The sequence below is a fragment of the Elephas maximus genome, chromosome 9, assembly GCF_024166365.1.
Source record: "Elephas maximus indicus isolate mEleMax1 chromosome 9, mEleMax1 primary haplotype, whole genome shotgun sequence".
In the NCBI taxonomy this organism is placed as follows: Eukaryota; Metazoa; Chordata; class Mammalia; order Proboscidea; family Elephantidae; genus Elephas; species Elephas maximus.
The window spans coordinates 108,594,490-108,607,153 of record NC_064827.1 but is presented as its reverse complement, the minus strand read 5'-3'; the positions used below and the strand labels follow the sequence as shown (position 1 = coordinate 108,607,153).

General features: G+C 36.7%; 1 protein-coding gene across 1 annotated transcript in view; it reads left to right on the top strand.

The window, feature by feature from the left end:
• The window catches only part of ZNF782 (zinc finger protein 782), a 63,479-nt gene that overhangs the window by 4,212 nt on the left and 46,603 nt on the right, over positions 1 to 12,664 (top strand). The window contains exon 4 of the mRNA XM_049894889.1: positions 3,341 to 3,467. Coding sequence (XP_049750846.1) covers positions 3,341 to 3,467 — 127 coding nt within the window. The remainder of the gene's footprint in view (positions 1 to 3,340; positions 3,468 to 12,664) is intronic.

Sequence of the window (12,664 nt, the reverse complement as noted above, 5' to 3'; positions counted from 1 at the left end):
CTTATATTTTTAAAAAATAACTGTTTACTATTTGAGCAGTGCTAGAAGCAGGAACAATGTAGGAGGCTGTTTGGGTAATCCTAGCAAGAAATGGTGATCATAAGGGTCTTAAGCAGTTGTTACTTTGAAGTGATGATATTCTGGATGTGTTTGAAGGCAGAGCCAACAGTATGAGAGTGCCTCCACAGCCTTGCAAACGGAGCATGCTGTCAAACTTCTTGAAATTTTACCAATGAGATAAAAATATGATGCCTCATTTTAGTTTTATAAGCTTTTCTCTTTCCATGAATGAAGTGGAATATTTTTTGTTTGTGGTTCATTTGTATGTTTTTTTTTTTTTTTTTGGTTGTGGTGAACTGTTTATCACTTTCTATTGACGTGCTGATCTTTTAATTATCGTATCCAAAATGTCTTTTTAGTCCTTTTTCTGTAACATAAATTACACAGTTTTCCTACAGGTTGCCATTTGTGTTTTTGCCTTGCTTCAGATTTTCTTTTTTTTGCCATAAAGGCATTTGGTTTTTATGGTGTCAAATTTAGCAGTTTTTTTTTTTTTTTATAATTCCTGGATTTGAGTCATAGTTGGACATTTTCCACTCTAACTTTGTAAAAGAGTTTGTCTTCTAGAATGTGATTGATTTTATTTTTTTACATTTAGATCTTTAATACATTTGAATTTTATCACGCTCGATGGTGTAAAGAGGTATAAATCTTGCTTTCTTTACCCCGATGTTCATCTAGTTATTCCTACGATACTTATGTCCAGATCTTCTCTTCTCATTTGAGATGCCACCTTTATTACAATTAGGAAATCGTATCTGTTTGTGTCTATATCTGCCTTTCTCTTCTGTTCCCTAAGTCAGTTCATTTTATTATGTGCCGAGATCACACTTTTAATTATTGAGGTTTTACAAAGGAGTTCAGTATCCAGTAGGTCAACCCATAATAGTTGCTCTTTTTGTCCATATATACTAAACAGTTTTCTAATGAATTTTTAAGCCAAGATAAGCAAAATGAGTCAATGTGTATAAAAAAAGAATAACACATCGTGGCAAAGTTACTTATATTCAAGGAATGTAAGTTTGAGTTAATAAAAAATCAGTGTAATTCATTACAATAAGAACGGAGAGAAATCATATGACTACATGTAGTAAATGAATTTGAGAATATTTAATACCCATTCATGATAAAAGTTCTCAACACACTAGGCATAGAAGGGATCTTTCTTAATCTGATAAATGATGTCTTAAAAAAAAAACCCACTGGTAACAGTATAGTTTATAATTTAATAAGGAAGGCCTTCCCCCTGAGATTGTAAGTATTATATTGAAAACTTTCATCACTGATACAAGGAAAGAAAAAGAAATAAAACATTCAAGGAGTAGAAAGGAAGGAATAGAACTCCTACTTTTTAGAGAGATATGATTGCATATCTAGAAAATCCAGGATTTACAGATAAACTGTTAGAATTAATAAGTAAAGTTAGGAGGTTGCCAGATACAAGGTTAGTATAAAAACAATCAAAATTATATCTGTATCCAAGCCACAGACAATTCAAAAATGAAGTTTTGTATAGTGATATTGTCTACAGAGGTATCATCAAATATTGAATGCAAAAATAGCTCTCTCTGCCTCTCCCATTGGCTGTCTTATCCATCCCCAGGCTTCTGAATCATTTCCTTGACTTCATGTAGAGAGTCCTTCTAAAGAAGATTTCCTGGCCATATCTGTGGGATACATACAAGATGAGGACCTCCCAAGGTTCTTCAGTCATTTGCTCTGCCAGTCATTCAGCCCATGGCACAGTTCGTTTCTAAGTCTTGTTTGGTTTCAGCTTAGACGTCTTTCTGGGCTATTATCAGCATCCTGTTTGCTCATTTCTGTTAGGTCATAGGCACCATGCTTCCATTTTTATCATCTAATACTATCTTACCCTGTATCTTCCGTATCTTCTAGAATTTGTTCAAATTACCTGGTCTTCTGCTGGCATACCTCTCTGTATTTCTCTGTTGTCATACATTTACAGTAAGCTTTGTATTTCATGCGAGTGTGTTTTGGGGGACAGGGAATGTAAATGTGTGTGTCCAGTCTCTTATCTTGAACTAGAGGAATCACTGATGCTTGCAGTGATCTCTTAATTATAACACTCTTGTCTCTCTAATTACTCTTTCCGCAATTTAGAATTCTTTCTCACCCTCATAGCCTATTTGTTTTCTGCTAGCCTCTTACCTTGGCGTTCCCTCAAGTTTGTACTTGGCTTTTTGCCCTCCTCAGCTTGTGTGTCTTTTCTGAGCAGCTGATTCTCTCTGATGACTTCACTTACCGTCTTAGTAACTAAATCCTTATCTTCATTTTAGACCTCCCTTCTAGTCCAAAAGCACGTAGCCAACATGAGGGAGATAATCCTATCTGTATGTTCCACAGATTTTGTGCCTCACCATGACCTCTGCCCAACCTCTCACTCTTGTCCTTCCAACTTCAGGGTACAACATCAGCCTCTACCCAAGTTTAACTGCACAAGAAAAAAAAAAAGATCAAATTTTACTTCTTTCTTTTATAGAGATTAGGTTCCCATTCTTCATCACTGTTGCTTTGCCTTAATAAAGACCACCTTTTAAATCGGATCTTTTGTTTTGCTGCTTACTATGTTTTCCACTCTTCTCCTAACTGGGGGCTGTTTTGCTCCCCAGGGGACATTTGGTAATGTTTGGAGATATTTTTGATGGTCATGCCTGGGGGGTGCTACTGACATCTAAGGAGTAGAGGACAGGGGTACTGCTGAACAGCCTAAAATGCCCAGGAAAGCCATGCACAAAAAAAGCATTATCTCGTCTATAGTGTCAGTAGGTCCAAGTTGAAGAAACCCTGTTCTAGAGCATTGTTCCTGAAATACAAATCTAGTCATGTATAGTATCTTCGGGGCTTACATGTATTTTCCATTGGTTCCCTAATACCCCATCAGAGATCTCCAGGGTGGGGTGTGTATACTGTGTAGAATGCTCAGTACAGTCCATTGACGTATGAGAAACGTTTACAGGAACCTATTTATAATAACTTTATTGTAAAAAAAAAAAAAAAACAAGCTTTTTCAGTATTACATTAACTAACAATGTGTGTATATATTTTAAAAATAAATAAAGTGAATTGGTATGAGAATAACATTTGTACTAATTGTGTATCCCCAAAACAGTAAGACAAAGTTAGGGCCGTAATAGGCGTCCTTTGTAGCATTGTGTTTTTAACTCTCAACAGTAAATGTGATAAAAGTTAGTTTCCAACGGTATTTTCCATGTCACTTGTTTCTGGACCCTTCAGATTGATCAGAGATGTGCTGTTACAGGCATCAGTGTCATTCAAGGATGTGGCTGTGGAGCTGACCCAGGAGGAGTGGCAGCACATGGGCCCTGCTCAGAGGACCCTGTACAGAGATGTGATGCTGGAGAACTACAGCCACCTTGTCTCAGTGGGTGAGCCGACCTTACCATGTAACTCCCTCTAGGGTGCACTCTCTTTTTTAAAACTCAATGATTTTTATTTAAGTGTATTTAACAGAAAATAAAAATCAGCATTTTTTAGTGTACAGGTTGGTAAGTTTTGAGAAATGTATACACTTGATTAAAACCCGCCCACTGCTGTCAAGTCGATTCCGACTCATAGCGACCCTATAGGACAGAGTAGAACTGCCCCGTAGAGTTTCCAAGGAGCACCTGGCGGATTCAAACTGCAAACCTCTTGGTTAACAGCCATAGCACTTAACCACTACGCCACCAGGGTTTCCATACCCTTGATTAAAAAAAAAAAGTGATTTGGAATATTTCCATTAGCCTTTTGGAATGAGTTTCCTCCCCTCATTCTTACCACCTGCACCTCCTGCCCGCTGGGAAGCCCTGATTTCTTTCAATTGGAGTGGTTTTGCCTTTCCTGAATTAAATGGAATCGTAAAGTATATTCTCTTTTGTCTTTTTCACTTAACATAATTTTGATATTCATGCATGTTTTGTGTATATCAGGAATTTATTCTTTTTATCCTAAGTAGTATTCCTTTGTATTCATATACCATGCTATCCTTTATCAGTTGATAGACATACGGCTTTTTTTCAGTTTGAGGGTATTAGAAATAAAGCTATTATGAACATTTACATACAAGTCTTTGTGTTGATATATGTTTCATTTTCTTGTGTAAATACCTAGGAGTGGGCTTGTTGGCTCTTCTGGTAAGTGTATATATAACATTACCAGAAACCGTCAAATGTTTCCAAACTGGCTGTTGTTTTTCATGCCCATTAGCAATGTATAAGAGTTCTCATTCTTTAGTTACCAGCGTTTGGTTTAGTAAGTCCTATTATTTTTAGGAATCCCTGCATGGTGCAAACAGTAAAAGTACTAGAAAGTTTGAGTCCACCCAGAGGTGCCTTGGAAGAGAGGCCTAGTGATCTACTTCTGAAAAATCAGCCATTGAAAACTGTAAGGAGCACGGTTCTACTTTGACACACATGGTTGCCATGATTCAGGGTTGACTCGGTGGCAACTGGTTTTTATTATTTTTAGCTATTCTAGTTGGTGTCTAGTGTTTTATTGGATTTTAATTTGCATTTAATTTGATGAAGTTGAACATCTTTTATTGTGTTTCTTGGCCATTTATCAGTCTTCTTTAATGAAGCATATAACTAGCCCATTTTTTTTTGTTTAGTTTTGTTTTTCTTTTTGTCTTTTTGTTGGGTTGAAAGAGCTCAAAAGTTTTGTAAACAGTTTGTCTCCACATTTGACTTCCTTTTTATTTTCTTAATAGTGTCTTTTGAAGAAAAAAATTTTTTTAATATTTTTAAAAACTATTGAAATAATTATAGATTCACAGAAGTTAGCAAAAATTATACCCTTCACCAAGTTTCTCCCAATGTTTACATCTTACATAATATGCTATCAACAATTGTAAATTGACATTGACATTGGTACAATGTGTATGAATAGTAAATTGATAGTGGTACCATGAGTATGAATAGTTCTATGCCATTTTATCACATGTGTAGATTCTTAAAACCACCACCACAATCACGATACAGAACTATTTTATCACCGTAAAGGTCTCTGTCATGCTACCTGTTTATAATCATACCTGCTTCCTCTACCCCACTATCCCTAGTCTCTGGAAACTACTAATCTGTTCTCCATCCATTTGGAGAACATTATTATAAATGGAATTGTACATATACGATGTGTTGAGATTGTTTTTTTCATTCAGCATAATGCTTTTGCGATCCACCCAGGTTGTAGTATACAGCAATAGTTCATCCCTTTTATTGCTGTTTAGTATACCATTGTATGAATGTGTCACAGTTTGTTTAGCCATTCATCCACTGAAGGGCATTTTCCTTGTTTCCAGTTTTAGACTGTTAAAAATAAAGCTGCTGTGAACATTCACGTACAGATTTTTATGTGAGCCTAGGTTTTCATTTTTCTGGGGAATATGCTTGGAGTGTAATTGCTAGATTATATGGATGGTAAGTGTGTTTTTTTTTTTTTTTTTAAGTGTGTTTAGTTTTTTAAGAAACTGCAAGGCTGTTTTCCAGAGTGGCTGTACCATTTGTATCCTCCCTATCTTTGCCAGTACTTGATATTGTCACTTTTTTTTTTTTTAATTAGTGGTTGTAATAGATGTATAGTGATAGTCATCATAGTTTTAATTTGCATTTCCTTCATGGCTAGTGATGTCGAAACCTTTTCATGTGATTATTTGCCAATTATATAGCCGTTTCTGTGAAAAGCCTGTTCATGGCTTTTGCTCAATTTTTAATCGGAGTTTTTTTTTTTAAACTGTTACATTTTGGGAGTTTAAATAGTCTAAATATATTGTTTATCTGTTATGTGGGTTGTAGATATTTTCTGCTCTCTCTTCACAGGATATTTTCAGAACAAGAGTTTTCTTTTTAAATTTTGACCAAGTCCAATGGATCATTTTTTTTTTTAAATGAATCATGCTTTTGGTGTCATGTCTAAAAACTTTCACCTAGTCCTTGGTCCAAAGATTTTTCTCCTATTTTTCTTTCTAAAATTTATATCATTTTATGTTTTATATTTAAACCTATGGCACATTTTGAGTTAATTATTGTATAGGGTGTGAGGTTAAGATTAAAGATCATTTTTTTTTTTTTGCCTATGCATATCCATTTGCTCCAGCATTATTATTCTTTTTCCATCAAATTGCTTTTTTCACGTTTGTCAAAAATCAGTCGGCTGTACTTGTGTGGGTCTGTTTCTGCATTCTCTATTCTGTTCCGTTGATCTGTGTGTCTTATCTCTATGACAGTACCACAGTCTTGATTACTGTAGGTATATATCAAGTCTTAAAATCAAGTATAGTGATTCCTTCTACTTTATTAATATTGTTTTAGCTATTCTGATTCCTATGTCTTTGCATATAAATTTTGGAATAAACTTGTCATTATGTAAAAAAATATCTCCCTGGGTTTTTCATAAGAATTATATTAAACCTACGTATCAATTTTGGAAACACTGACATCTTTGTTGAGTCGTACAGTCTATGAACACAGAATTTTTCTCCATTTATTTAGATCTTTCATTTCTCCCTTGAGTGTTTTGTAGTTTTCAGCATAAAACTTCCATATATTTTTTGTTAGTATTATACCTAGGTGTTTGATTTTTTGAATGATTTTTAGTGGTATTGTATTTTTAGTTTTTGTTTCCTTGCATTCATTGCTAGTATATAGGAGTAAAATTTGTAAAAAATATTTTTCTCGTATCTTGAGACTTTGCTGGACTTGCTTATCAGTTTTAGGAGTTTTTTTGTAGATTCTTTGGGATTTTCTCTGTAGACCATCATATCATCTGCAAGTAGGACGGTTTAATATCTTCCTTTCTGTTCTGTATGCCTTTTATTTCCTTTATTTTATTCTGCTGATTTGGACTTCTAATGCTATGTTAATAAGAAGGCAGGCATCCTTGCCTTGTTCCCAACCCTAAGGAAGACAACATCCAGTCTTTCACAATATGGTATCTTTTATTCCTGATTTTCTGAGAGTATTTAAATAGATATTGAATTTTGTCAAATGCTTTTTCTGCATTTACTGATATAATTATGTGGTTTTTCTTCTTTATCCCATTTGTGTGGTAAACTACCTAGACTTTTCAAATATTGAACCAGCCTTAGGTACCTGATATAAACCTTATTTGATCACAGCATATAATTCTTTTCATATAGTGTTCCATTCTCTTTGCTAATATTTTGTTAGGTAGTTTGTGACTGTGTTTGTGGGAGACATTGGTCTGTAGTTTTCTTTTTTGTACTGTTCTATGTCTGGTTTTCATATCAGGATAATGCTGGCCTCAAAAAATTAGTTGTGAAGTATTCCCTTATCTTTTATTTTCTGGAAGAGTTTGTGTAGAATTGGTGTTTATTCTTTTTTAAATGTTTGGTAGAATTCGCTAGCGAAACCACCTAGGCCTGGAGAGTTCTGTTTGGAGAGTTTTAAAATTACAAATTCAATTTCTTTCATAGTTATAAGGTGTTCAAATTATCAATTTTTATTGTGGAAGTTGTGCTATTTTGTGTTTTTGTAAGAATTAGTCCTTTTAAGTTGTCAAATGTGTATGTGTAGAGTTGTTCATTGTTGTTATCGTTAGTTTCTGTCAAGTCAGTTCTGACTCATGGCAACCCCGTGTGTCAGAGTGGAACAGTTCCATAGGGCTTTCAAGGCTGTGACCTTTCAGAAGCAGATAACCAGGCCTGTCTTCCGAGGCGCCTCTGAATGGGTTTGGACCATCAACCTTTCCGCTAGTACTCAAGCGTCTAACCATTTGTGCCACCCAGGGCACAAACTATTCCCTTATTATCATTTAATGTCGGTAGGATCTGTATTTATATCCGTGTTTTGTTCCTGATATTGGTGATCTTTTCTTTTTTTCTTTGTCAGTCTTGTTAGAAGTTTACCCATTTTACTGATCTTTTCTGTCAAGTAGCTGTTTCTATCATTGATTTTCTGATTTCAGCTTCATTGATTTCTGCTGTTTATCTGTATTACTTTTTTCTTCTGCTTGTGTTGCGTTCATTTTGCTCTTTTTAGTTTCTGAATGTGAGATTTTATGCTATGAATTTGAGGTGTTTCCTCTTTTCTAATGTGAGCATTTTAGTGCTATCAGTTTCCCTCCCAGCATTATTTTAGCTACATCCTAGAAACTGCCTTGTCAAGTACTGTAACAAATCCCTGAAATATATTTCTTAGTGGTTCTGTTTCTCTGATTGAACCCTGATTAATATAGTATGTCATCTTGAAAAATGCAATTCAAGCTCAACAGCTGTTTACTTAATACCTACTATTTGATAGACTCCTGTGCAGTTGTCAAAGTATTTAATTGCACAGCCTTAATATTCTCATTGAATCATTCTTCTTACTTACAGGGTAGTTTGAACACTCACAATGCAGGCACTGGCTAAATACTAGAAAAGTAATTATGAACAAAATAGGAAAAGCATTTGCTTTTTGGAATCTCAGCTGCTTTCAGGAACCTCAAGTTTTTTGAGGAAAACTGAAACTAATTAAATTATATAAATAAATGTGACTGTAAATTTGATGAGTACCAACAGCAGCAATTAAAAAAAAAAAAAAAAAACCTATTGCTGTTGAGTCAATTCCAACTCTTAGCAACCCTATAGGACAGGGTAGAATTGCTCCATAGGGTTTCTAAGGAGCAGATGGTGGATTCAAACTGCCAGCCATTTGGCAGGAAAACTTGACTTCTGGGAGGTCAAGAAAAGGTTTTCAGAAGGAAATATTTGATAGTTGTTCAAGCTGGGTGATGGATATATAGGGGAGAGGGTTCAGTGTACTATTCTCATTACTTTTATTATAAATACTTTGAACTCAAGGAAGAGAAATTTTAAGAAAACGTGATGTTTGAACAAAGCTCTTGAGGACGTCTAGGAAAAAATGAAACAAGGAATTACATGCATTCAAAACAGGGAAAAGAAAAGTACCAAGACCCCTGTAGAAGAGAAGATAGTGAGTAGAGGAGCCTAGAAACAGGTCAGCATGGTTGGAACAGGGAAAGCAAGGGAATGTTACACAAGGTGTGAAAAATGCACGAGAGGAATTATATGTATCCTTGAGGTGATGTTCTGAAGTTTTATAAAGCAATGGTTAGCGATTGGAGGTTTTTAACTGAAAGGATGACAAGATCAGATCTGCCTTTTAAAAATTTAATTTTTTTGGCACTAACAAACCTACAGATAGATGTAATTTACTTTTTTTACCCAGCAATCTCATCTCTAGGAATATGTCTTAAAGCAATGTCTGCACAAATACAAAATGATGTATGCACAAGGTTATTCATTGCAGTGTAGTTTATAATAGCAGAATATCAGCAACCCACATGTTCAGCATAAGGAGCCTTAGTTGACTAAACTCAGGTTTCGTCTACATGCTATTAAAGCCTATGCAGCCATAATATGGGTAAGAGTTTATACACAGGTAAGGATTGATCTTCAGTATATATTAAGTCAAAAAAGTAAGAAGTTTAACAGTGTACATAGCTATATTTTGTGTAAGAAAGAAATTGGGGTAGGAATAAATGTAATTACTTACATTTACAGAAATGAAACATGGGAAGAAAAATTAGAAACTAATAAAAGTGGGGCAAGAAGGCAGTGAGTGGATGGGACAAAGATGGAAGTAAGGCTGTACATACAGCTTCTTTTACAGTTTTGATTTTTGAACTGCATAAATATTTTACATATTGAAAATTAAATAAACAGTCCTTAAAAATGAAAAATTTGGAGACTTGTGATTCTGGATCTACTTCTCCCTCTTTCTTCCTGTAAGTACAGCTAAAAACCCTAGACATTATATATAACAAACATAAGAAGAATGAATGGTGAAGAGACGAAAACAGACCAACCTGGTAGGGACCACATGACACAAGAAATGACACTGAGTTTCCTGTGTCATCTATTCAGGACCAGGTGCTAGAGAAACCAACAACCGCGAAATACTAATGGACACAGACAAAGAGCCCCAGTAAAGCCTGCTTTCTTTAGACAGAGAACCAGGAAAAGGACAGCCTAGCAAGACAGAAGATTTTAGACAATGATTCCACTATTCCAACTAAATATTAGTATAAACAAACAAACAAAAAAGCAGCCAACTCTTACCCCAATTGGAAAAGACTGAGTAGAAGTCTAGGCTTCCACCCTTATCCTGCAGTACTGAAGTACCTCTCCACCTCCCTAATGAAATGATGTCAGAGGAGACCTAGTAGACTGCCAGGACTTTAACCACTGGCTAGCAGTAACAACTGGTCTTTTCATCTCCTCCATCTGTGTCAGTAGGGGCCAAGTGAAGAACCTGGACTTCCAACCTCACCTGGCAATAAGGAGCAGAACCTCCTTCCTCACCTGGCACTGTATCAGATGAGACCTACTAAAACAGGAGAGAAATAAGATCCTGAGCCTCATAACATAATATTCAGAATATCCAGGATACAATGAAAAATAATAACAGCAATAACCATGTGTTGGATGATCATAGCAAATAGGTTTGTGAAATGAATGATATCAGTGTCACAAGGGATTGCAAAGGCTGCAAGAAATACTCTAAGGTGTCTGTGCTGCAAGTGAAATGGTACAGTTATAACGTTACTGTTTGGTGGACTTAGATTACTAAAAATGTATATTGTAACCTCTAGCACAACCACTAAAAAAAGTTTTTAAAAGAAGTGTAAATGAGGAGGTGGTGCCAAGATGGCAGAGTAGTTAGACGCTTCTGGTGGGCCCTCTTAAAACAAAGACCCCCCAAAAACAAGTGAATTGATTATATATATGACAAGCTAGGAACCTTGAACATCAAAGGAAAAGTTAAGAAATTGGACTAAGCAGTAGGAGGAGGGACAGACAGTTCAGAAATTGCAAGGAATTGCCGGACCTGACTTCAGTCGCGCTGGTGGTAGCGTTCAGGACGCAGTTTCCTCAGTGAGAGAGAGCGAGTGGCAGAGTCTACTCAGGCCTCCGGAATCAGCAAAGACCAGCGCCCTCAGCAAAAGATAAGTACTTGTGTCTAATTTACCGTGCGGACCAAAAAGCACCCCTTTCTAAAGAACTGTCTCCCATTTATCTGATCTCTCCTCCCTCTGCTCCAGCCCCTGAGCCGGCTTCAGTAGTGGTCACTTTCCTTGGCCTGAAGTAGGTTCTGCTACGTGCCCTGGGCCATTTTCCCAGCCTTGGAGAAGGGACAAATTAACAAATAGAGGAAAAAATAATTTGCTGGCTCCCCTAAGCTGGGAATGCAGGGCAGAAGCAGTTCCTTTGCCTGGGCAAAAGCACAAGCAGTCCACAGACTTTGAATGCCTTCCAACCCTGCATGGACCTGTTTGGGCCCATTTCAGCAACTTAGGCCCTCGTTGGCACAGTGCAGTGGTATATATGCCTGAGGCCTGACTTCAGCTGTTTCAGCTGTGTGATAAAGAGGTGGGTTTTTGATGTTTGACACTACTCTGCCTATTAAGCAGGGTTCTCACCTACCCACATCAGGGGCCTAAGGACTGGAGGCTCCACCTATGCCACCTACCCATCTGCCACAGAGATCCAAGGATAAGTGGTGCCTCCCAGTCCTTACAGCCAAAAGCCTTAGGTGTCCATGGTCTGGCTGCAGAGCCCACCAGCCTGTGTGCTTTAGGGAACAGAGATGTGCTTTCCTTTCAGACACTCGGGGGACTTTGTCAGCCCCCTTCCTCGCTCAGAGTGTGACCTCCTGCTGCAGCCAGATACCTGTGCTTACAGCAATCGCCCCTGCTCCTCTAAGACTGTAGGTTAGAGCCTGCACCACACAGTTGGTGACTAACTGGAAACCTGAGCAGAATCCATACAAGAAGAGCGAATGGATTCCTGGGCTTATATACTTGATAACAGCTCTAGCCATCTGGTGACAGAATGTTAGAGCTTCAAAGGCGCCAATAATCAAACTAGCTCGAGAAGCGTATTTGGGCATATCAAAACAAAACAAAGCAAGAACCTAAAAGACAGTAAGCAAACATAAAATACATTAATACAGTAACTTATAGGTGGCTCAGAGACAGCTGTCAATATCAAATCACATAAAGAAGCAAACCACGATCATTTCAACAAGCTCCCAAAACAAAGAAGCAAGGAATTTTCTGGACGAAGATATCTTCCTGGGATTGCCAGATGTAGAATACAGAAGATTAATATACAGAACTCTTTAAGACATCAGGAAGGAGATCAGGCAAAATGCAGAACAAGCCAAGGAACACACAGATAAAGCAGTGGAGGAAATTAAGAAGGTTATCCAAAAGTATAGTGACAAATTTAGTAGGCTGCAAGAATCCATACACAGCAATCAAATTCAGAAGATTAACAAGAAAATTTCAGAATTAGACAACTCAGTACAAAGTCAGAGGAGCAGAATTGAAGAAATGGAAGGCAGAATTAGTGAGATTGAAGATAAAACATTTGGCAACAATATATTCAAAGAAAAATCGGATAAATTTAAAAAATGAAGAAACCATAAGAATCAAGTGCAGTTCTGTCAAGAGAAATAACCTACAAGTGATTGAAGTACCAGAGCACGTAGGGAGAACAGAAAATACAGAGAGACTTTTGAAGATTTTTTGGCAGAAAACATCCTTGATATCATGAAAG